The sequence below is a fragment of the Idiotropiscis lumnitzeri genome, chromosome 2 (genome assembly GCF_059441095.1).
Source record: "Idiotropiscis lumnitzeri isolate Australia: NSW breed Sydney's pygmy pipehorse chromosome 2, RoL_Ilum_1.0, whole genome shotgun sequence".
In the NCBI taxonomy this organism is placed as follows: Eukaryota; Metazoa; Chordata; class Actinopteri; order Syngnathiformes; family Syngnathidae; genus Idiotropiscis; species Idiotropiscis lumnitzeri.
The window spans coordinates 1076221-1099302 of record NC_142392.1 but is presented as its reverse complement, the minus strand read 5'-3'; the positions used below and the strand labels follow the sequence as shown (position 1 = coordinate 1099302).

Sequence of the window (23082 nt, the reverse complement as noted above, 5' to 3'; positions counted from 1 at the left end):
GCCCAGAAAACATGACGTCGCTTTAGGTCCGTCAAACCCGGAAGTAGCATTGTCAGGCGTCCTAGCCTAGCATGTTAGCTCATTCCGTAGGCTACCTACGTGAAAACATGGGGACTGTGAGTCACACACGCCAGTGACAGCGCTCCTTGGGGAGTGGGCTTTTTCAGACAAGTCACCTGGTGACATTTTCTACGTTATTCGTGTAAGTTACCGCGATTTGACCAAATGGCACTTTGTGACTCTTGATCGTTACGAGCGACTGCGGTGTTGCTGCGCATTGTCGGCTAGTTAGCGTCGCTTCACGACTGTCGCGGTGAATCATTTCAGGAATATTAAATAGAAATTTTTAAACTGGTGCGCTTTCACGTCACAGACTGTTCAAGTGTCAGCAAACTGCCGTTAATCAATCAAGTTATCGCTTTAAGTTAGTTGAGTGAACCTGTCCGAGCCACGACGAGCTTGTCATCAATAATGCTTCTCGTGTGATTGTTCTTCTAAAAATATAATCAGTTCATACTGTCATTCCAAACAGTAGGTAGGAGTATTGAAATGGAAATAATCCTTGCCAAGATCATGCAGAGAACACAGAACGAAAATGATTAACGCATGGTGTATTAAAAAGCTCAGTTCCTGACAGTGAAACTGGAAAATATGATAATTATTAATTGACAAACACTGAAAATGTTTCTTGCCTGCATACAAATAGATTTCATGTTAGATTTGCGAGTGCTTGCAGCAGACAATTATGCACAGACTCAGTTTTCATTTTAGGTTTACATCAACCCCCAAAAAACAAAATTTCACCCAAGAGCTGTACAGTGACATCAACATCAACTGTGTTCTTTTGTCAGACTTCCCGTTTTAAAACCTGGCATCAACTTCCCTTTCAAGTGTTTTGAACCCCTTATTTGGCGAGACGTGCCTAAGAAACATTTCTTTGATGATTAATCCAAAAAAAATGAACGTCTTACCTCTTGTGGAATCCCAACCGGGGCCTATGCTTCCTTCCAGCTGCCCACTCTGACCTCAACATGGAGTCCATGCTGAACAAACTGAAAAGCACGGTCACCAAAGTGACGGCGGACGTCACCAGCGCCGTCATGGGCAACCCTGTCACGCGGGAGTTCGAGGTGGGCCGACACATCGCCAGCGGAGGTCCCGGCATGTGCTGGAGAATCTACAACGGCACCAAGAAGTCCACCAAGCAGGTGTGTCATATTATACCACCGCTTTGTGGTGACAGAAATGCTTACAGCATGTGTTCTGTCATTTCCAGGAAGTGGCCGTGTTTGTTTTTGATAAGAAAATGATTGACAAGTACCAGAAGTTTGACAAGGACCAAATTGTGGACTCCCTGAAGCGAGGAGTGCAACAGCTGACCCGACTGCGACACCCCCGTCTACTGACTGTTCAGCATCCTCTGGAGGAGTCACGGTGACTAGTACACTCTTCTTGTGTCCACACGGGGTGGGACAAACATACTGGGTGCCACTGAAAAAATGGACTTGCATTTTGGGTTATTGCCAAAGTATAATTTCGATGTAGTAGAGTGGACATTTACTATTACAGGTTATTTTCTAATATGCTAATACAATTCAACTTTATTTATGTAGCACATTTCACAACAGCTACAAGTGAAACAAAGCACTTTACATTGAACACAAAATAGCAAACATAAAACAAGTGAAGGCAATAAATTGGAACACAAATGAATGATGGTAACATTACAGTAGATGCCAGCAGAATTAAAACACAATATTTAGCAAGCACATGGAATATTTATTGCTATTGTAGCAGTAAATTAAGAAGGACTGTTGGCAATTATGCCATTAAGCTAACACAATTAAAATATATTTGAATGGCCCAAAGGAAAACATTTATCTTCTCCCCCTATCCTCGTCTCCTCGTTCTTACATGTTTGCAAATGATAATACTGGTTTTCAAAGTTTTCCCAAACAAAGTTGACAATGTGGACAAAAGACATTTTTTGTAACTTTTAGTAATCCATCGCAATTTGCACAATATTTTGTTGCCATTCAAACAAAGAGCAACAAACCTTGCCTTTTCTACAAGTAACTTTTTTTCAGGTTCTTCCACTCCTTTTGACCCCACAATTAGAAGAACAAGATTGGAAAATGTGTCAAAGTTTCGCTCAGTTTTTTTTTCCCCTCCAGAGACTGTCTGGCCTTCTGCACGGAGCCGGTCTTTGCCAGTCTGTCCAACGTGCTGGGCCACTGGGACAACTTGCCCAGCCCCGTCCCCAACGACATCAAAGAGTACAAGCTGTACGACGTGGAGACCAAGTACGGCCTGCTGCAGGTGAGACGAAAGAACACCAAACGCCATCAGATTCAAAATCAGACGGTAAAGTCTCCTTTTTAATATCATTTCAGATCTCGGAGGGTTTGTCCTTCCTGCACAACGGAGTAAAGATGGTCCACGGCAACTTGTGTCCGGAGAACATTATTCTCAATAAGAGTGGATCGTGGAAGATCATGGGCTTTGATTTCAGTATTTCATCCAGCAACCCGTCAGACACTGATGTGAGTGAAAGGAGATGTGATACACTGTCCATTGTTTTTTTTAGTGAGTCAATTTTCCACTTGTAAGTGCGGCACATCTGCCATTTTGTCGACTTCACTCGCAGCCCAAATACTCGTGTAAGGAATGGGAGCCCAACCTGCCGCCGCTGTGCCTGCCCAACCCCGAATACTTGGCGCCCGAGTACATCCTGTCGGTCAGCTGCGACACGGCCTCCGACATGTACTCGCTGGGCGTGGTGGCGCACGCCGTCTTCAACGAGGGCAAGCCCGTCTTCGCCGTCAACAAGCACGACATCTTCAAGAGCTTCAGCCGCCAACTCGACCAGGTGGCTGTTGAGGGCTGACGACGCAACCCCGACGCGCGATTGACTTTTCTAACGGACGTCTTTGATGCATTGCAGCTCACCAACATTAGTCCGGCGCTCTTGAACAAGCTCCCAGCGGAGGTGCGCGACCACGTGAAAATGCTGCTCAGCATCACGCCCAACGTGCGCCCCGACGCCGACCAGATGACCAAGGTTGACGTCGGCACCCGATAACGCTTCGTCCTCATTTTCCATGCAACTGATGGATTTCTCCCGTCTGAAAAAAAAAAAAGATTCCATTTTTCGACGATGTGGGCGCGGTGACGCTGCAGTACTTTGACTCGCTCTTCCAAAGGGATAATCTGCAGAAGTCACAGTTCTACAAGGGCCTCCCCAAAGTCCTCCCAAAACTCCCCAAGGTAAACTCGGATTAATGGTAGAATTAGAATCAATACCAAAACGAGAAATCCATTTTTTGATCAGAGAGTGGTGGTCTACCGCATCCTTCCGTCTCTCACCTCGGAGTTTATCAACCCGGACATGGTGCCCTTCGTGCTGCCCAACGTGCTGCTCATCGCAGAGGAGTGCACCAAGGACGAATACGTCCGCCTCATCCTGCCCGACCTCACGCCCGTCTTCAAGCAGCAGGAGCCCATCCAGGTACGCGCCAACATTCCCTCCAGAAAAAGCCAAACACAGAAGCGTGTGCATTGTCACTTTATCAGACGTATCTTTTTACTTCCTTCCTTGCTTCTTAAGGCTAGCAACATGGTAGGTGGTCAGCCGCTGCTTGACCTTCTTGAGCAGGAAGCGCTTTTGTAACTCCCGCCTGTGTCCCCATGCAGATTCTGCTGATCTTCCTGCAAAAAATGGACCTGCTCTTGACCAAAACGCCAGCGGAGGACATCAAGAACAGCGTGCTGCCGATGGTTTACCGAGCCCTGGACGCCCCCTCTGTGCAGATCCAGGTGGCCACTTTGTGTTTTTCTTTTCTTAGTATTGTGTAGCGCTTCCACAATAACACCGCAGCAGGATGACTGCAGAACGTCGAACAACAGTGCTTGTAGTGTCTCTTTGTCACAGAATTTTATGAATCATTATTATTGTGCTGGGATATTATGAGGAAAAAGAAGTTAACTCACGGGACACCAATTCAAAATTGCTGTGCAAATCTGCAGAGATTCACATGAGACATGTTGTGCAACAACTTCCAGGAGCTGTGCCTCAACATCATCCCAACGTTCACCAACTTGATCGACTACCCCTCCATCAAGAACTCTCTCATCCCTCGCATCAAATCTGCCTGCCTGCAGACGTCTTCGCTCGCCGTGAGTCTTTTTCCGAATCTCTGAAAAAACGCACGCACAAGCCCATCGTGACGTTTTACATTTCCCTTGGCGTGGCCGCGTAGGTGCGCGTCAACTCGCTGGTGTGTCTCGGGAAGATCCTGGAATACATGGACAAGTGGTTTGTCATTGACGAGATCCTGCCCTTCCTGCAGCAGATCCCCTCCAGGGAACCGGCGGTGCTCATGGGCATCCTGGGTCAGCGTCTATTCATCGACTTCCTGAATTTATTTGATTGATTTATTTATTGCTTACTTACCCGTCACCTACTTAGGGATCTACAAGTGCACCTTCAGTCACAAGAAGCTGGGCATCCCCAAGGAGAACCTGGCCACCAAGTCCCTGCCGCACTTGGTCTCTCTCAGCATTGACAGCAACCTCAACCTCAATCAGGTACTTATCAGGGTCAGCTCATTAAATGCATTTTACATGGAATGACGCTTTGGACTTGAGGCATATTTTATTCAGCATTCCTGAAGATATGTTTGTGTAAGATCATTGGTGTCATTTCTGGCTCCTTTGCAGAAAAGCTGCATCACTAATGACAACGCGCATCAGTTTAAAACTTCACTGAAGGCACACAATGTTGTGCAAAGGAGTCCACAAGTAATCAATTTAGCAATAATTTGCTGAGACTGGGGACCACTTGCAATTTACAGTGAACAAAATGAGCAGGAGTCCACAAGTTGCAAATTTTCCATTTAATTTGTTCTTAATTCGGGAAAAAAAATGTTCCTGTCAACAATGTCCAACATGAAATGCAAATGCAAACTTCTGGCAGAAAGATTACCTTAAGACAAATCCATGGCTCAAGCCAAACCTTTTTTTGTCAATTAACAAGAGTATGAAAAACATTTTTAATGTACATTCAGAACAGATCCAAAATACAAAACGCGTTAATTATGGAAATCATGCAATTAATTATGATTACAATATGTATGTGTGCGCACGTTTGTTTATATGGAGGAGGGGTTAAATTTGCATTTAAGTTGCATTAAAATGTTAATATTAGACATGCTGACACCTGCAGAATCTCTGAAATGATTGTGTTTTTTTTTTTTCTTTTCCTCATTCTCGTTCCAGTTCAACTCGTTCATGGTGGTCATCCGAGAGATGCTGAGCCGCATGGAGGCCGAGCACAAGACCAAGCTGGAGCAGCTGCACATCATGCAGGAGCAGCAGAGGTGATTTTCGGATGAAACGCCGACGACACAAAAGTGGCCTTCTTCTTCATCTTTATAAGTGCTTGCCGTCGTCTCTCTGTCAGGAGTTTGAACATCTCCGTTGGGGAGAAGTCATCAGAGGACGCCAAGAATCCATCGTCGTCGCACCAGGTGAGGTTATTTCCGGACAAAAGCAAGAAATGTGACTGAATGAATTCAATGTTACGTTGTCTTCGTTCAGATCGATGACATCTTCGGCAGCACGGGGATGAACGGGAAGGAGAACAGCTCCTCAACAGCAGCCCCGCAGCCTAATAGAGTAAGAAGACCACAACATTTTTTAAATTTTTTTTTTTTTTTTTGTCATCCACGACTTTTCAATGCTGTCTTCAGATGTCTCTGACTCTGGAGGAGAAGCAGCGACTGGCTAAGGAACAGGAGCAGGCGGCCAAACTGAGGAGTCAGCAGCCTCTGGCGCCGCAGAGCATCAAACCGGCCGCCTCGGCCAACTCGCAGGTATTTTCTCAATCAACATACTTCCTCGACACCAATGATAGTGTTACTTCCCTTATCGAAACAAGGATTTGGTGGCGTCTTAGAGTGGCTCAGAAAGAGCACAAAATGTATTTCATTCTTGTCTGTTTTTGTTATAGACGAAAGATCTGACCAGCAGCCTGCTCACCAACATGGCGTCCCTGAACAGCATGTCCTTGAGCAACACACCGCGAGCGCCCATGGCGCAGGCCTCTCCCGCCATGTCCGCCTTCCCCTCCTCCTCTATGGGTGCGCCGGTCTCCAACGGCTTCAATCCGGCCATGGGCTTTCCGTCGGCAAGCATGGGGATGAGCATGCGGCCGCCAGGTCCTGCCGTCTATGGCGGCATGGCCTCCGCCACCAGCACCCCCAACTTTGCTGCTCTGGCGCAGAACCACGGCCAGGTGAACATGTCGGCGCTAGACAACCTGTTCACGCCCAACAAGCCCAAAGTGTCCCTCAACCAAATGGCACCCGGAGGCGGCACCCCTTGGCTGGGCCAGTTCGTTCCAGCGCCGAACGCTCAGCCCGCTTTGCCGGGCGCTCCGGCGGCGGGATTCGGGATGCAAGCGAACCCCTTTTTCAGCCCGCAGAACTTCTCTCAAATGAGCGCCGGCGCCAACCAAAGCGGACTGAAGCACAGTACGTCCGCCAACAGCGACCTAAAAGACTTGTTTGGCTGAAAAGATCCAATGTGAAGTTGAAATAGAGTCCAATTTTGCTGTCTATTTTTGATCGCGCTCACATTCTGCACCTCATTTGTATTTGAAGGATAATGTGTTACTTCTTGTATGCTGTCTTCTACAAAGCTGTGGGTTTCTTACTCTTTTCTACTGGATGTTCTTCGGGGCGCACACGGGAGTTGAGAGTTACTTTCTGAATCTTTGAGGACATCCGGGAGGGAGGTAGCTGGACGTGTAGCATCCGGGAAATTTGGCCTTTTTGCAGGCCAGCTCCATGCCAACAATCTGCAGTGGCAGTAAACTAAAACACACACATTGACATTTCACTTCATTTAAATGCAGTATGACTGGATTATCACTTGTAGCTAGATGCTAATGCTAACAAGGTGCAATGTAGGCTCTTGTGCCTTATAGGGTTCTGCTTGGATTGTCTTTCTTTCCCCTCCCTCTCAATTTGACCAATGAGCATTTAGCTTTTGTCTTTTTTGAAATCATTCCTATCATTGATTTTAAATAGAAAAAGAACTCACAATAGTTTTTAGCACTTTTTTGTCCGCAAATGTTTTTAACTGGATGCCGCATAGAGGTGCTGTGCATTTTTATTTGGGCGTGAGAGAACGTTTGAGAGGCCTTAGGTGATGAAGCTTGTGCAATAGTAATGAATGATTATTTCTGATAGTTTATTCTGCTTTATCCGCCGATGTCCACCCAGGTTATCGGATCCGCTTGGATTTGAAATAAAACATTGTCATTTTGAGTTTCTGCTGGAGGCCTCTTTCAGCAAGCTTCCGGTCATTCCAACTGTGCATCTCCCATACACTACTGCTGACATTTGTGTGTTATCTTTGATTTCATGATAATCTGAGGTGGTTCGATGAAAATGTGTACATATAAAGGAAAGAAAGTATACAATCTTTCAGGAGTGTGTTGTTATTTTTGTGATGGAGAAAAGAAAAGTAGCTCAACTGCAATTTGCAAATTACACATCGCATAATAATGACAATCCCAACATCTTCACTCGTTTACATACGAAAAGGGAATACGTCAATGTCTAATAAAGTCTCCTTCAATGACGACAATTGTCATTTCATTTCTTAGTGAAGTCACATCCGTAAACAAAGACCTCCTCCATGAAGCCAAGGGAGCGTACCATTTTATCCAGGAGTGAATCAGCAGTCATATCACGCTTCTGTTCGACTTCCGGTCAAGATGTGTAGCACATATTTTATATTTACGGCGATTATTGTCGCTACATTAATCCTGTTAACATTTTATGGCATCTATGACAGTCTGGCGTTCTTTTTGTGCGCGTGTTATTAATGCTCACCCCGCATGTCACAAATGGTTTCGCCCGTATGCCCTCGAGCTCCTCCGAAGTATCGAAGGAGCTTTAAACCGTCGAGTTTACCACACAGGAAACGAGCAAACTTCGCTTTACAGAGCAACTGTTTATTGACAGTCTCCATTTAGTAAGAATTAAATAAGGTAAGGACTAAGTTCTAATGTGCTATTTTGAATTTCTTAGCCGTCGCGAATCGTTTGTCAGCTCGCTCGATTTTTTTTTTCACTTCTGAAAACTCTGATCGAATATTGTGCTTATTGTTCGCGAAACTGACCAACATTATTAACGAGTTGTTTTTTTACGCATAAAATGACGCACTGGAGTAAACATAACTGTACGGTAAATGCAAAAAAAACACAAACAACCATAAAAGTGTGCCAATGGCTTTATGAATAAATGTTAGTTGCTTTAAATGATTGCTTGACAATACTATATTGACTTTTGTTCTTGCTTGTTTCTATTGAGTCCAGATCACGTGTACCTTGTTCTCACGCGTGTGCGGATATTATTTTAGTCCATGTGCTGTGCTCGGAACCAAAGAATTTCCATGTTGGGATGATAGACGGGCAGTGTTAGCCAATGAGGAGTGGCCGTTGCATTAAGCCCCGCCTCCTCAATCTACTGCTTTGTTTACGTTGTAGTGCAGCAATCTGGATTTCTTTGTTCTGACACTTTGCAGCCCACAATCATAGAAGTGATGCACAGTAGACCCTATATTATATTTTCTCCACTTGATCATGACATCAATTCGTTTTTTTCATTACTGCACATATTTTTATCACATAATTTCCCTCACAGACTACAAGTGTACATGTATGAAGAACAGAACTGCAAATGGTGTCACGAATGGACATGTCACCGTTTTGATACTTGATTTGTGAAGGAAATGTAAATGCAAGAAATAATCCCTCGCCCGTAATCTCTCTGGATAATCTGTTTAAATTAGCCATCTTTTTTTTTTATGTGACCTAGCTATCTGCTCGTGCGGATGATGTCATGAAAAACACAGCAGGGACTCACACACATTTACACACACATGAGCAACCCCCCCCCCCTTTTTTTTTTTAAACAAGTGCTATCTTTAAACCAAAGTGGGAGTGGGCATTCATTTTTAGCTCCAGATAGCAGGACGAGCACTCCGGAGGGCCTTAGATAATATTAGACACCTGTCTAATTGTGGAAATGCTATTCTAAAATGACAAATAACATTATAAAGAAAATTATGTGATAACAGGATGTGCATTTAATTAATGCTTCATTAGAGAACACGTTTTTCCTGATGATCCAGATAACCGTAGCTCTTACTAAGCAGCCAGTGGGGTTGCTCTTATGTCATCCTCTTGGCTGCTTGATGCCTCTAGGGAACATTTTTTGTAACACTTTTACTCTAAAACAACTAAAATGTAACCCGATCCTGCAGGTGAGGAGCGCTCTGCTTTCTCGCGTTACCATGGAGACACTTGATCTCATTCCCATTGAAAACAAGATGCTGTTAACAGTGGATTGGTGGTGTTTTGGTTTGGACTGTGGCTTGCAGCATATAGCAACCATTTCCATCGCGATGGGCCAAGCAAAAATTGGTGGTCATGCAGCAAAAGACTCATAGAAGGCTGAGGGTTTCAAATGAGGGTTCTCAAGCCGGACTTGGGGTTTGTAATGAAACTCTTATGATCTGCTTGGCAGCTTGAAGATGCCCCTGAACAACGAGCGTCCGTCCTCCACTTCCAGCGGTGACGAGCAGGGCAGCGACGGCGAGTCGTCGTCGGGGCGCTGCGACAGCACCGCGTCGACCAGCGACACCGACTGCTCGCGTGAAAGCTTCACCAGCGACGGCTCCAGCAAACACTGCTCGCCCTCCTGTGAGTGCCTAGAAGTATTTAAGCACAGAATTTTATTTTTTTTTTAGCTATGGTTGTATTTTTTGAAGTGTCAAAGTAGGAGTGGAGATAAAACAATTAGAACATTTAATTTCTATCATTTCCCTACCAGCGAGCCCCCCTAAGACGCTCACCCTGGATGAGGTAATGGGCTCCGCCAGAGACCTCTCCAACCTCAGCTTGTTCCACGAGATAGTCGTCAACCGCAATTTCCACCTGGAGCCACACACCTTGCCCGAGGACAGGTAATTACAGCGCTGATAAAACTGTCATTGTCTGCATTTGTGACGCCCCGCGCCGGTGTTCATTCTCTCATTTGCGTTAACAACACACACAAAAAAAAAAAAAAGTGAACTGCATCGTGGAACAAGTCAAGGCTGCATCTTGACGCTCTGCTCTCTTGACGCAAATTGTACAAACGCAGCTGGGAGGAAAACTTGCAAACGTTGTGCGGTGCTCTGAGGAACTGATTCCCACCGACAGTGCCAATTTGAAAAGCATTGTTTATCTACGACAAATAATCCATCTTTGTTCATGTCTCTGCGAGCAACATGTCATGACAGGTAGAAAAATGTGAAAGGTATGATAAACCCGTGTATGCACCTGTTACCAGGCATACAATAGAATCATATCTTAGCTTAACACACCCACTTTTCAAAGTCAAGCAACTAAAGGACATGGCGATTATTATTTCATCCCATGATCGTTGCACACGGCACTCATCTGTAAATAATAAATGTAGAAAAAAAAAAAACCTTAATGTAAAAGTCAAGCAATATTCTGTGCTTCCAGTTTATGGAAGATGGTCCGCGACAATGTTCACAAGGCATTCTGGGAAATACTAGAGTCCGAGCTGAACGACGACCCGCCCGAGTACCAGCAAGCCATCAAACTGCTGGAGGAAATCCGAGAGGTATAAAATGGAAAGTCAACTTTTTGTTATTTGGGGAAAAAAATACACAGACGTGAGGTGGTCTCTTTTCTTTGTCCGATAGATTTTGCTGTCCTTCCTCAACCCTGGTGCCAACCGCATGCGGACACAAATCCTGGAGGTGTTGGACATGGACCTGATCAGGCAGCAGGTGGACAACAATGCCGTGGACATCGCGGGCCTCGCTTCGTACATCATCAGTGCCATGGGAAAGCTGTGCGCGCCAGTCCGTGACGAAGAGATAAAGAAGTTGAGGGAGAGCACGGACAACATTGTGACGCTCTTCAGGTAAAACAGTCCGTGCGTTTCTCCAGAGAATCCATTCTGACCGTGAGCCCCTTGTCCACTAGGGAGATCTTCCGTGTGCTGGACCTGATGAAGGCAGACTTTGTGAACCTGACCATCAACAACCTGCGGCCCGTCATGCAGAAGCAGAGCGTGGAGTACGAGAGGGCGACGTTCCAGAGCATCCTGGACAAGACGCCCAGTGAGTGCAGCGCTATCGCAGCGTCCGACGAGGTGAAGACATCCGTGCTTGATGTCTCCTGTGTGCTGGCGTCTCTTGCAGGTGCTTTGGACAACACCACCGCTTGGATCAAAATGACTTTTGAGGAGCTACTGTCTACCATGCCGAGCAATCGGGGAAAAGCACAGCCGTGTTTACCTGGACCTTTCCAAGTCCTCAATGCAGCCTTCCTACACATCCTCCTGTGGGACTACACGAAGCACCCACTCCCAGAGGTGAGTGGACTTGAGTGAAATAGTTTGAGAAATGCCCAAAATGGGCGGAACAGTTTAAGTTGAAATGGTTTAAATCAGTCAAGTTAACCTACAAAGCCATTAATCACAAAACCGTCTCCCAGGCCCAGGAGGGGAAGCGGCAGGAAAATAGGCCAAAATCATTACAGAAGAACATGTGTAAATGTTTTGTTTTTTTCTGGCGTGTTTAGACATGGATGACGGACGAGGGGCGTCTGCGGGAGGTGCAGGTGCAGCTGGGGCGCTGGCAGGCGGTCAACGAGGTTCTGCTCATCGTCTACAGCACGATCGGCGGGCCGGTACAGGGCGTGACGGCCCTGTCCGAGCGCCTCAAGAAGATGACTGCCGTGTTGCTGGACCACATGCGCCACCCGTGAGTACACGCCTACGCTTAACATTAAGCGTCCAGCGTCAATTGGTCTCCCTGCATCGTGTTATCGTGTGTGCGTTTCAGGACTTTTAACTTGCAGGAGGCGTTAGTGGGCGTCAGCGCTCAAATCTGCAGCGAGCTGAACAAATCTCTAGCCGAGAGAGGTTACCTCACACTGAGCCCTGCGTTGCAAGCCACCCTCACGGGCCAGATCTGCAGCATCGCCCACAAGGACAACCCCATCCGCACTCTAGTTGGTACGTTCCGGATGCTTCCTCTCCGGTCTTCCTGGCCCAAATTGTGTCCTAATGTGTCCCTCCGTCCGCAGAGGACCGCGTGCAGCACTACTTCATGGCGCTCATCTGCTATTCCAAACCTCAAGCCAGACTGGAGCAAACGCCCGCCGGCCTCACCGCCATCCACTCCGAGTTGGTCTTGCTGGCCACCAAGTTCCTTTCGCTGGTCAACTACAACAAGGCCGTGTATGGACCTTTCTACGCCGACATCATTAGGAAGTTGATGTTCATTAGCAGCCCGCCGCCATCGTCGCTGCCGTCCCCTCCTCAGGACGCCGTCACCTCCGAATGAACCTATGATGTACATTTTCCTCTTTTACAACTGAGCTGGCTTTGCCAGCAGTGAAGTGAAGCCTTTCATACAGCGCAGTGTTTCCTAACCTTTATAAAAGGCACATATTTGACATTGGAAAATCTTATCAAGCATAAAATGTTACAAAATGTGCGGAAATAACGAGAATGGGCCTGTTTATTTGAAGAACACAAATAATATTCTGTTAATTATTCTCCTGCTATCTAATGGAGGAGCATTACATGTTTCTGTCATTTTACATCGCCAGCATAGATAGATGAACAAATATACATTATTTGTAGAGAAATAAGAATACACGTCTATATGATTCTTACATGCAAATGTATGGATGAGCTCCAGCTTTTTAACGCATATTGCTATATTTAGAAGAGCAGGAATACAGGTATATATAACAAATCAAGACTGGTTAAGGTTTTATCATATGTAGAACTCATGATACAAACCCCTTAGCCTCTAAAAGAAGCTATAAAAAAACATTAGGGATTTTTTTGTATATTTGTTGTATGCATGAGGACATTTTTGTGTTTAGCATATTTGCTTGTGCAACTGTGGGACACTTTTTCAGATGTTTGCGCTATATGTCAATTTATTCGATTGTTTCTATTTTTTATTTTTTTGTGATTGGTGTTGTTTGTTACATGGCTCGGTACTGTAGTTCATGACCGTATTCCTGCATTGGCTTGATCGAACCTGCGTGGACACACCCACAAAGGTGCTGAGCTCCAGAGGGATTCTGTGTCCGTAGTGGATCCAAAGATGCACAGAACAAAAAAAGCAAATATTTACCTTAACTGAAGTTTACATTAAAAATGTGCTGTTTTCTTCTGCACAACAGAAATAAATAAAATATATATATATATATATATATATACTAAATCGGTTTAGGTGTGAACTACTTTCTTGGGTTTATTAATAATAAATTTTTGCAATAACTAGTGAAAATTTTATTTAGGGCAATTTGTGTGCATAATAAATGCATAAAAATATTAAATAGAAGTGCACACGTTGCTGAATAATTGAATTGTTTAATTGTAGAAATCTGTATTAACTATGATTTTACGTTTTTCTACCAATAGTTATTAATAAAAAAAAACATTTTGTCGATAATGTATAGTATTGACATTTAGTAAACAAATTGTCTATTCTCCCAGCAAACAATTAGTTCCTGAAGGCAACAGCAGTCTGCCCAGTTACTCACAAGCAGAATGGATGACCTCACGCGACACGTAATGGCACCTCATTGGTCGCCTCCTGCCGGGCTCCTTGTTATTTTGTTGTCAACCAGGAAGCAGGTTGTAGGCGTGAGCTTTCCTAAAACGTTTTCGTTTTACTCACTTCTTAGATGATTTTGTGACTTTAAATCACTGTCACACTCACTTTACCAAATATGCACCCCTGCAAAGAAAAGTAGACAATCGTAAGTATCCTTCCGCGGTTGCTTTCTTTGTTTGGTGGTGAGCGAACTTGTCTCGACACGTTGGAAGGAAGAGTTTCGTTTCGAAGTTGTCAAATGAACAATTAGGTTCTTTTTTTTTTTTATTTAACATTTTAGGCCAAGTTTATATTCCTTGGAATTGTCACTTTGAAAGTAAGATAAGTTAGCTCGGGGTCATCGTTATTTTTATTTTGTGTGTTTTTCTCATTCATTGCAGTATGTTCCTGTTTTTAAAATAAACAATCACATCACCTGAAAAAATTACTACAATTGTTTTTTTAGGAGTCAATTATTTAACGGGAAAATACTACAATTTCGATTGTAAGTGTTGGCCAGTTCTTATGATTGTTTTAGGTCCACGACTGAAAAAATAAATAAACCTCAACTTGAATATCTCTGTTGCAGGAACCCCAAGTTCCTGCATGGTTGGCGATGATGCTGGACGAAGGCGCGCGGAGCGGCCTGTTGCGCTTTCGCCGCAATCTGGAGCAGGATATCAAGCCTGCCTACTTGATGGATCACATGATCAGCGACGGCGTGCTGAGCTGCGAGGAGGAAGAGAGGATCAGCACCCAGGTTGGTGGAATCCCCCCCCCCCCCAAAAAAAAAAGTTCCTTGTTGAAGTATGAGCTGATTTTGTGTCTTTCTGCAGCCAAGCAGGAAAGAGCAGGCGGTGGCGCTACTGGAACTTCTACTCAAGAAGGACAACAATACTTTTATCTCATTTTATAATGCTCTTGTCAAGGAGGCGTACTACGACTTGGCAAATATGCTTCATGCCGACCTTCCTGGCGTGTCACCCAAGAGTCCGAAGAGCACATCTGATGGTGAGAAATAGGGTTGCAAAATTCCACCAAGTTTGAAACATTCCATTGCTTGACTGTGACCCGTTCCCTCCCATTTCAATCAGTCCAAATAGTTCTGAGTGCGGGCGGGGTCCCTCAGAGGCCTGTGGTTTTTGTCAGCCGCCCCGAGCTGGTCAACCGGATCCGGGAGAAGCTCTACCATCTCCGGAAGGAACCGGGTTGGGTCACCGTGTTCGGCATGGCCGGCTCGGGAAAATCCGTGCTGGCGGCGGAAGCTGTCCGAGACCAGGGACTGATTGAAGGTGATTCATCTCTGGGTCTCAGTCATTTCGACACCCAATGACTCTCGTTTGCTTTCTTCTCTACAGATTGCTTCCCAGGAGGCATCCACTGGCTGTCCATTGGCCAGCTGGACAAAGCCGACTTATTGGTGAAGATCCAAGCGCTGTGCTTCCGTCTGGAGCAGAGCCTGGACTCGCAGTCCCTCCAACGGCCTCCCACCTCCCTGGATGAGGCCAAGGAACGTCTGCGCTTCCTGGTGTTGCGCAGATACCCCAGGTGAATGTTGGTTGGTGTGGAAAGGAAAATGTGTTGCAAGTGATCGCATTTGTGTGTTCCTGGAGAATTTCACATATGGTTGTTTGTCGGTTTCCAGATCCCTGCTGATCCTTGATGACATCTGGGACAACACGGTGCTAAAATCATTCGATATCCACTGTCGCATACTTCTGACCACCAGGAATAGAAGCCTCGCCGACTCAGTTAGCGGTCAGTGCTTCAGTGATTCCCCAACCACTGTGCTAAAAGTTTTCGCTTCAAAACCTAGTCAGTTGTCAAACTGTTTTCCAGGTGCTAAATATGAACTGGAGGTTGAGAGTGGTTTGGATGACAACAAAGCACTGGAAATTCTCGCCCTGTACACAAGAAACGCCCTCGAAGGTCTGCCTGAGGAGGCTCGCAGCATTGTGAGAGAATGTAAAGGTGCATTGCAATCCCAATCCACACAAACCATTATTTTTTTTTTTATATTTGATCACACATTTCGTCCGCTTCAGGCTCCCCTCTGGTGGTCAGCCTGATCGGCGCGCTGCTCAAAGAGAAGCCCGACCGTTGGAGCTACTACCTGCGCCAGCTGCAGCAGAAGCAGTTCAAACGCATACGCAAGTCGTCGTCGTACGACTACGACGCGCTGGACCAGGCCATGGCGGCCAGCATCGAGGTGCTGCCCGACGAGCACCGCGAGCTCTACCGGGACCTTGCCGTGCTGGAGCCGGACATCAAAATTCCTGCCAAGGTGAATGCGATTGTAGCAAAGATTCATCACATGCAGTACAGGTTAAAAGTTTACGTGGAACAGGAACATTTGATTTGAAAACAACTGCTACCTTCACATCTAGAATTATGTGACGTTAGGGTATACCATCCCAAGTTTAACTTTCTCATAAGCTGAAATAAAATGTCAATAAGAAGCACTGGTAAAAAAAATAATATATGTCTGCGACTGTTTGTCCAGGTCTTGTCCGTCCTGTGGAATCTCGAGCCCGAGGAGGTGGAAGACATCCTGGAGGAGTTTGTCAACAAGTCCCTTCTGTTTGTGGACAATCACAGGAAACCTCAACTGTACTACCTCCACGACCTCCAACTGGACTTCTTGGTCGAGCAGAATCGTGCCCAGCTCGAGGTCCGTCCAGAAGGCATTTTGCAAAAAAAAAAAAGTCTCATTCTAGTGATTCATGTGTGCTGGTGCTGCAGAACCTTCATACCAAAGTGGTGCGTCAGTACCAGCAGCACTACAGCGAAACTCCGCCCACCTCCGGGGACGACGAATGCCTCTACTGGATCCGGTTCTTGACCAACCACATGGCCAAAGCCAACCTCTCCCAGGTAACAAACATACAGTTAAGGAGTGGATTCCAAATTCCTGATGGTGCTCTTGTCTTCCCAGGAGCTCTTTGCTCTCATGTTCTCTCTGGACTGGATCACCCACAAGGCCCAGATACTGGGCCCGGCTCATCTTATAAATGACTTTGTGGAATATGGACCCATTCTGGACAAAAAGGTAAGCAAAATCCACAACGGAGCGTGGCGCATGGCTCAAGTAAGTGAGGAGTTTCTCGCCTTTGCAGAACGGCAACCTGCGCGGTCACTTCCAGGAGTTTTTGTCCCTCAACGGCCACCAACTGGAGCAGCGGCCTTTTCCCGACGTGGTCCAGCTGGCGCTGTCGCAGCCTCAGGCCTCCGAAGTCTACAGGCAGGCTCTGCAGCAGGCGCAGGAGCGGGCCCAAAGCGGGAAACTCTACTTTGACTGGCTGTGAGCAAGCAAGAGAACCTCGTTCTCGTTTTCTGGGCGGGTTTCCATTCATTTGTCTCCATGTGTAGAAATAAGAAGAGCGTGGAGAGTCTTTCCCGGCTGGTGATCCATCCGCACCAGGGCTCCGTCTACGCTGCGTGCTTCTCCCATGACGGAGCCAAGATCGCCTCCTGCGGAGCCAGCAAGACCCTCAAGGTATCTGACTGCAAACCATTCAAATGAGGATGACAATTTTCCACAAATTCAAACAGCTTCAGATGAAATCAGACGTGGAGCTGTCCGGTCTTAAGATTTCATTGTAAAAGTCGCTTAATACTTGCGTTAGGTTTTTCGGAGCACATCCGGCGAAAAGTTGACCGAGATCCAAGCCCACGATGACGAGGTTCTCTGTTGCGCCTTTTCCCCCGACGACCGTCTCCTAGCGACCTGCTCTAGTGACAGAAAAGTCAAGGTTAAACTGAAATTTGATTTGTTAATTTTGAATCCTCTAGTCCACCCTTTTTTCATTTTTTTTTTGAGTGTCTGCGTGTCTTTTTAGGTGTGGAACGCAGAGCGCAACATGTTGCTGAGGGTCTTCGAGGTGGAACACGAGGAACAGGTCAACCATTGTCAGTTCACCAACACGCCTCGGCGCCTCCTGCTGGCCACTTGCTCCAATGACAATTACTTGAACGTGAAGGTAAATATTAAAAAAAAAAAAAAGACTAAGGGAGGAAGGGAGACGAATGGGAGGCTTGGCCAGTTGCAAGAGTCAGGGACCACGAGTTTCTTCGATGAAAAGAAAAAACACAAAGCTACAGTAACTGTAGTTGTTCTTCGCGGAGGATAAAGAATACATTCCTGTGAGCATTGTTTTCTAATCTGTCGTGATCTAATACATTTGTGGATTTCTGTCGTTTCAGTTGTGGAACCTGAACAAGCCCTCCTCACAGAACACCATGTTTGGCCACTTTGAGCCGGTCAACCACTGCTGTTTCTCCCCCGACGACACCTATCTGTCCACCTCCTCCAACGACGGCACCGTTAAGGTGAACGTGCACTTGCCAATCTCGCCTCTCAGCGGAACTAGGTAAAAAGGCTCCCCAATTCAATGGAATGTGTCCTGCTCCAGCTCTTCCAGGTCTCCTCCGCCAACGAGTGGAAGACCATCAATGTGCGGGAGTGGTGCGCAGACGCTGGCGAGGAGGTTCCGGTCAAGTGTAGCACGTGGACGGGCGACGGCAAGCGGGTGGTGTGCGCCGTCCGAAGCGCCGTGTTGGTGAGTGGGTGTCAAATTAGGTTTCAATTGTGACTCTGTGGTTTGCTTAAGTGTTGCTTTGGCTGCAGGTGATGGACGTGGAGACGTCGCAGATGCTGTTAGAGATCCGAACGGGTCGCCTGAGCATGGTGCAGTACTGTCACGCCTGTCCCACCAGCAACCTGCTGGCCATCGCCTTCTCCAACTACGCGGTGGAGGTGCGAGACAGATTTTTAAAGCTGGGGTGGGAATACTTTGCAGCTAAAGGGACAAATTGACATTTTTCTTTCCAGTGAACAAATGGACCAGGTCATTTGGAGATGACGTTCAAACGCTCTCTTGCATGTGTTGCAGCTGTGGGACTTGGCGGAGAATAAGAAGATGGCCGACTGCAGCGGCCACCTGAGTTGGGTCCAGCGAGTCCAGTTCTCCCCCGACGGCTCTCAGCTTCTCTCTTGCTCCGACGACCAGACCGTCAGAGTGAGACGTGCTCCCGTCAATGATGTTACCGTACACAAACTGTCCAAATCCAATTTGTTTCTTTGTCCCCCTTGCAGCTATGGGAGACAAACAAAGTGCACACCACCTCGGCTGTGCGCCTGAAGAGAGACTCCGATGTTTTTTTTCATTCAGGAGAAGGTGGCCAATTTGTGGTTTCGGCTGCCGACAACTGCAACAGGTTGCAGGTGAGCTGGCGACAACGTGGAAGTCCAAATTTGACTGACAGCTTGGTTGACTTTGACCTTCGTTGTGTGTGTTTAAGGTGCGTGCTGGAAAAGCCGGTTCGCTGCTGTTTCAGTCAGAGGAGATGGCGTCGCGGATCCGATGCACGTGCTTTTGCTCAAAGCCAACGGCCGTCGCCTTCGGCTCAGAAGACGGTAGCGTGCAGGTATGGAACACGTTTGGGTCTGACTCGATGCTTCACCTGAGGACCACGTTAAAGTCGCTGTTATTTCTTGCGTGCAGATTCTGGCCGTCCCCTCTGGGAAGGTTCTCGCCACCCTGCTGGGACACACTAAGACGGTGCTGCACTGCCAGTTTTTCCACGCCGGCCAAACGCTTATCTCGTCGTCCGAGGACACCACCATCAATGTGGGCCACCATCGTTCGTTCGTCCCCCTCCTTTGGATTGCCATGACTGACGCTTTTGTGCGCGCAGGTGTGGAAGTGGCAGTCGGCCGAGTGCCTCGTGCTGCGTGGCCACAAGGAGCAAGTGCGATGCTTCTCTCCGCTGTCGCCCGCTGAAACGCGACTGCTGTCCTGCTCGTTTGACGGCACCGTCAAGGTAAGTAAGAAGAAGCTTTGTCTTGCTGTGAAAAATAACGAGCTGCTAAGAGATAAACGAAAAAATACAAATTCCAAACACCAATCAAGATATGCTACCCTAAACTTATGGCGTTCTCTTACCGATTTACTTTTGTTTGTTTTTTTAATGTGTGCTATACTCGTGAAATTACAGTACGTGGCTCTTCCACTTGCTCAGGTTTGGGAGCTGGAAAGCGGTGAGGAGTTACAGCACATTGAGGCTCACCGAGGAGCCATTTTGTCTTGTCACGTGTCCACAGACGGATCTTTCTTTGCCACCACTTCAGCTGACAAGACCACCAAGGTCCGAGCTGAAACGCCACACTCTATTGTTCGGTAGCCTTTTTTTTTTCCTGAATGGGTTTTTGTTGTCATTGGCTTCAAGGTGTGGCACAGTGAGTCCTGGCAATGTGTCCACATACTCGGCGGCCACCAAGACTGCGTCCGAAGTTGCCGCTTTTCCTGGGACGGCCGGCGGCTGGCGACGGGTGATGACAGCGGCGAGATCCGGGTAGGTTCTTTTAGCCAGTCACCGTTTCTAAACGAGACCACAAATTGCACATCAAAACAAGCATGTTTTATTTTGTTACTTTAACAGCTGTGGAGAGTCGCAGACGGTTGTTTGCTGAAGATATACTCGCGGGACGGGAAGGACGGCCTCGACTCGCTGCACGGAGGCTGGGTGACCGACCTGCACTTCTCTCCGGACGACTCCCTCCTGGTGTCCACCGGTGGATACGTCAAGGTACGGCGACATATCACCACATAAAGTTCACGCTTTGACTTTGCCTTATCTCTCCTCTCCTCGTCCAGTGGTGGGACGTGGACAAAGGCGAAGCCCTGCAGACCTTCTACCCAACAGGAAGCGCGTTGAAGAAGGTGCACGTGTCGCCCGATTTTTCTACATTCGTCACCATCGACAACATCGGCATCCTCTACATTCTCCAGAGGGTGATGTGATGAACTTTTAAATATCACTTTTTCGCTCTCAAACTTCTGCAGTCACCAGCCTAAAACAGCTGCTTACAAGGTGCGTGTCAAGATGTTTACTTGGATCACATTTTGGATCATTAAGACTTAAGACCACGAGCATGCTTTTTTGTAATCAGCACTTTGAGCCTCTTCTGAGCCGCAACGACCCGTTAAATGCATTAATCAAGGCTGTGATGTTCTACAGTTGCGTAATTATGACATTCTTTTCCTTCCGAGTACAGCATACTTTTCATGTGCACTTTGATAAATACTGGGTGTCTGTTTGGCCATCTGAGAACAACTTTTCTAAAAAATCTGAATTTACAATTGCCGATTCATTTTTATCGGTGTTTAAATCTTTTTCTAATCAGCATTTTTTCTCAAATGAGCCAACACTTGACAATCTCTCATGTAACACAGAAATAGTTGGTGCCTCTTTCCTTGCTGTGAGCCTTCAAAGAATTAATTAGTTATAGGGAGATGGAATAAGCACGTCTGAGTAATCTTATTTCCACCACGTGCTCTGCGCCATAGAAACACAAATGTAGTGTATTCGGATTGGTGCTTTAAACGTCGCATACATTAAGTCAAAAGATTTGTTTTCAAATCATTGTCTGCTCAGGATCTCTGAATACTTTAAGTAGGCCTACTGTACTTTGAGCCATTAAAATAAATGCATGTATTTATTGTCATTTGCTACGCTAATTGCACTAATAAAACAAACTTAACAAAACTATTGCTCAAGTTGACAGTTAAAGAACTAATTCTCTGAAAGTACCTTTATTGTCCTCCACATCACATCGCATAATTACATGTTCCATCCATCCATTTTGAGCACATTCACATTTTACGACAAATTATGCTGTTAGAAAAAATAGTCGCCCAATTTAGGGTGAAAGTATCTTAAAATATTAAATGTTAGTAAATAGAATTCTAACACAGAGAACTACAACGTCCTCGATCATTTTGAGAATCCAACATGATGTTAAGTGGAATAACCACAAATTGCTTGTGCAATTGGCTATTTGTCCACATTTGCGGCCGCTTGCCCGCTCCCAGGAAAGCCACTTCACCAATGGATGGCCAGCACAGGCCGGATCGCGTTGGTCTCGACATCAGTCACTGAAGGACGACTCGCTATCAGACGCGTTCATGTCGGGCTCCACGCCGTTGTTCCCTCCCAAGTCTGGCACAGGGGCATCGGGCTTGCTGCCAGCAGCGGGAAAGTGTCACTTTAAAGTGTGAACACTGAACAAACATATAAGGAGCAAATGTTAAATACTCACTCCAGTAAGTCCGGATCTAGACCTTCCATGCTCATTTTATTCCGGATGGCCATAAGGGGAACACCCTGCCAAGATCAACACCAGAGATGGTCAGTCTGAAAGAGTGTGAGCGCGATAATACAAAATTTCACACACCACTTGAACCATCTTCAGATATTTGGCATAGCGCGGATCCTTGGCCACTGTCATGATGTTTGCCTCCTCTCTTTTAAGCATTGTCATGTCATCTGGGGCACTGTGCGACGGCTAAAATGGAGCAGATTATTTTTGATAAGACAATTGTACATTAATGACAAAGTGGAATGGATGTTTTTACCTCGGGAGGGGGAAGCATCACAGATGGTGGACCGCCTGTCGGATCCGGACCAGAAGCGGCAGTTCCGTTGATCTGAACAGTTTGGGGACTTCCGACTCCGTCTACTGTGACGTCCTCCAGTCCAGGGATGGAGGACAGCTGTTCACGGATGGACGATTTGTCATCAAGGAGGAGTTTTGATGGACAAAATGAGAAAGAACCAACCTTGGCTTCCAAGATACACAGCGTGGTCTCGATCTGCTGGATGCGCAGGGAGATGTTGGCAAGTTTCTGCAGGAGAAAGTTCAACATGTGTTTTTTTTTTTTAAATGATTACAAGTGTGAGGATAAAAGCACAAACCTCTTCACACACTGTGGAGAAGTTGTTCAGGAAGCGAACCGTGTGGACGATGAATTGGTTGAGAAAAGCAACAATTCTTCTCTGCTGAATGGCAGGAACCTAAGACAGTAAATGACACATTGTGACATGGACGTGTTAAAGTGTGGACTGCAAAATACACACGGCGAGTAGCTCGCGTTGGCAAAAGTTCCTTTAGAACACAGTTGCATTTGGTCTGCATTCTATTTACATTCATTTCCTGACTATGCTAATGGGCTAGCTTGACACTAACCTTCGTCAGATCGACCCCAGAGCCCACAATCGGAAGTCCGTCTTCGTCCATGCCTCTTACGAGAAGACACGCGACTTACTTGGATGCAAATTATTTTTTTCTAATTTATACTATGAGGGTCAAAAGCAGATATGATGTACACAATAATGTTGACTGTTTCATGTGACTATGAATTGTAGTATCGCGTGACCACGCCACGGCAATTCTCGTTTTATTTTGACGCGAGGAGCTAACACAAATATCTGGTATGTCGAAGCGAACTCGTTTCACGCCTAAAAACGAACGAATCCAACTCCGTTTTGAGGTCATTAAAAAATGTGCAAAATTTTATAACGAGAAAT

General features: G+C 46.3%; 4 protein-coding genes across 4 annotated transcripts; 3 read left to right on the top strand and 1 right to left on the bottom strand.

Moving 5' to 3' along the window:
- Nucleotides 1-27: 27 nt before the first annotated feature.
- On the top strand, nt 28-7488 carry scyl2 (SCY1 like pseudokinase 2). Its single transcript, XM_088288305.1, has 18 exons — nt 28-202; nt 1012-1208; nt 1277-1434; nt 2175-2319; nt 2394-2543; nt 2648-2869; nt 2945-3061; nt 3142-3267; nt 3332-3508; nt 3694-3816; nt 4063-4176; nt 4260-4392; nt 4469-4587; nt 5278-5378; nt 5462-5528; nt 5599-5676; nt 5751-5873; nt 6011-7488. The coding sequence occupies exons 2-18, from the start codon at nt 1032-1034 to the stop codon at nt 6572-6574; spliced, it is 2694 nt and encodes an 897-aa protein (XP_088144431.1). The 5' UTR covers nt 28-202; nt 1012-1031; the 3' UTR covers nt 6575-7488.
- Nucleotides 7489-7924: 436 nt separating this feature from the next.
- On the top strand, nt 7925-12603 carry tcp11l2 (t-complex 11, testis-specific-like 2). The gene is made up of 10 exons (XM_088288270.1): nt 7925-8059; nt 9600-9775; nt 9906-10038; nt 10586-10706; nt 10789-11012; nt 11075-11211; nt 11293-11465; nt 11675-11856; nt 11938-12110; nt 12182-12603. The coding sequence occupies exons 2-10, from the start codon at nt 9607-9609 to the stop codon at nt 12439-12441; spliced, it is 1572 nt and encodes a 523-aa protein (XP_088144396.1). The 5' UTR covers nt 7925-8059; nt 9600-9606; the 3' UTR covers nt 12442-12603.
- Nucleotides 12604-13682: 1079 nt separating this feature from the next.
- apaf1 (apoptotic peptidase activating factor 1) lies at nt 13683-21261 on the top strand. The gene is made up of 27 exons (XM_088284182.1): nt 13683-13879; nt 14303-14473; nt 14550-14724; nt 14808-15005; nt 15072-15261; nt 15359-15471; nt 15553-15684; nt 15759-15997; nt 16217-16384; nt 16456-16587; nt 16649-16762; nt 16830-17014; nt 17083-17209; nt 17340-17465; nt 17553-17693; nt 17917-18042; nt 18126-18272; nt 18341-18469; nt 18606-18731; nt 18809-18937; nt 19015-19140; nt 19218-19343; nt 19411-19536; nt 19735-19860; nt 19942-20067; nt 20155-20301; nt 20370-21261. Exons 2-27 carry the CDS (start codon nt 14330-14332, stop codon nt 20514-20516), a joined length of 3765 nt encoding a protein of 1254 aa, XP_088140308.1. The 5' UTR covers nt 13683-13879; nt 14303-14329; the 3' UTR covers nt 20517-21261.
- Nucleotides 21262-21268: 7 nt separating this feature from the next.
- On the bottom strand, nt 21269-23060 carry washc3 (WASH complex subunit 3). The gene is made up of 7 exons (XM_088284246.1): nt 22742-23060; nt 22471-22569; nt 22335-22400; nt 22131-22268; nt 21950-22060; nt 21815-21879; nt 21269-21737 (listed from the first exon to the last, which is right to left on the bottom strand). Exons 1-7 carry the CDS (start codon nt 22790-22792, stop codon nt 21644-21646), a joined length of 624 nt encoding a protein of 207 aa, XP_088140372.1. The 5' UTR covers nt 22793-23060; the 3' UTR covers nt 21269-21643.
- Between the last annotated feature and the right edge of the window lie 22 nt (nt 23061-23082).

Coding starts and splice junctions, on each gene's coding strand:
- scyl2 (XM_088288305.1), top strand. CDS start 1,032: ATGGAGTCCATGCTGAACAAACTGAAAAGCACGGTCACCAAAGTGACG. Junction 1,209..1,276: donor CCAAGAAGTCCACCAAGCAG/GTGTGTCATATT, acceptor TGTCATTTCCAG/GAAGTGGCCGTGTTTGTTTT. Junction 3,509..3,693: donor AGCAGCAGGAGCCCATCCAG/GTACGCGCCAAC, acceptor GTCCCCATGCAG/ATTCTGCTGATCTTCCTGCA.
- tcp11l2 (XM_088288270.1), top strand. CDS start 9,607: ATGCCCCTGAACAACGAGCGTCCGTCCTCCACTTCCAGCGGTGACGAG. Junction 10,707..10,788: donor TGCTGGAGGAAATCCGAGAG/GTATAAAATGGA, acceptor TTTGTCCGATAG/ATTTTGCTGTCCTTCCTCAA. Junction 11,212..11,292: donor CATCCTGGACAAGACGCCCA/GTGAGTGCAGCG, acceptor CGTCTCTTGCAG/GTGCTTTGGACAACACCACC.
- apaf1 (XM_088284182.1), top strand. CDS start 14,330: ATGATGCTGGACGAAGGCGCGCGGAGCGGCCTGTTGCGCTTTCGCCGC. Junction 15,472..15,552: donor CCTCGCCGACTCAGTTAGCG/GTCAGTGCTTCA, acceptor ACTGTTTTCCAG/GTGCTAAATATGAACTGGAG. Junction 20,302..20,369: donor CCACCGGTGGATACGTCAAG/GTACGGCGACAT, acceptor CTCCTCGTCCAG/TGGTGGGACGTGGACAAAGG.
- washc3 (XM_088284246.1), bottom strand. CDS start 22,792: ATGGACGAAGACGGACTTCCGATTGTGGGCTCTGGGGTCGATCTGACG. Junction 22,570..22,741: donor CTGGGGTCGATCTGACGAAG/GTTAGTGTCAAG, acceptor TTACTGTCTTAG/GTTCCTGCCATTCAGCAGAG. Junction 22,269..22,334: donor TGTGTATCTTGGAAGCCAAG/GTTGGTTCTTTC, acceptor ATCCGTGAACAG/CTGTCCTCCATCCCTGGACT.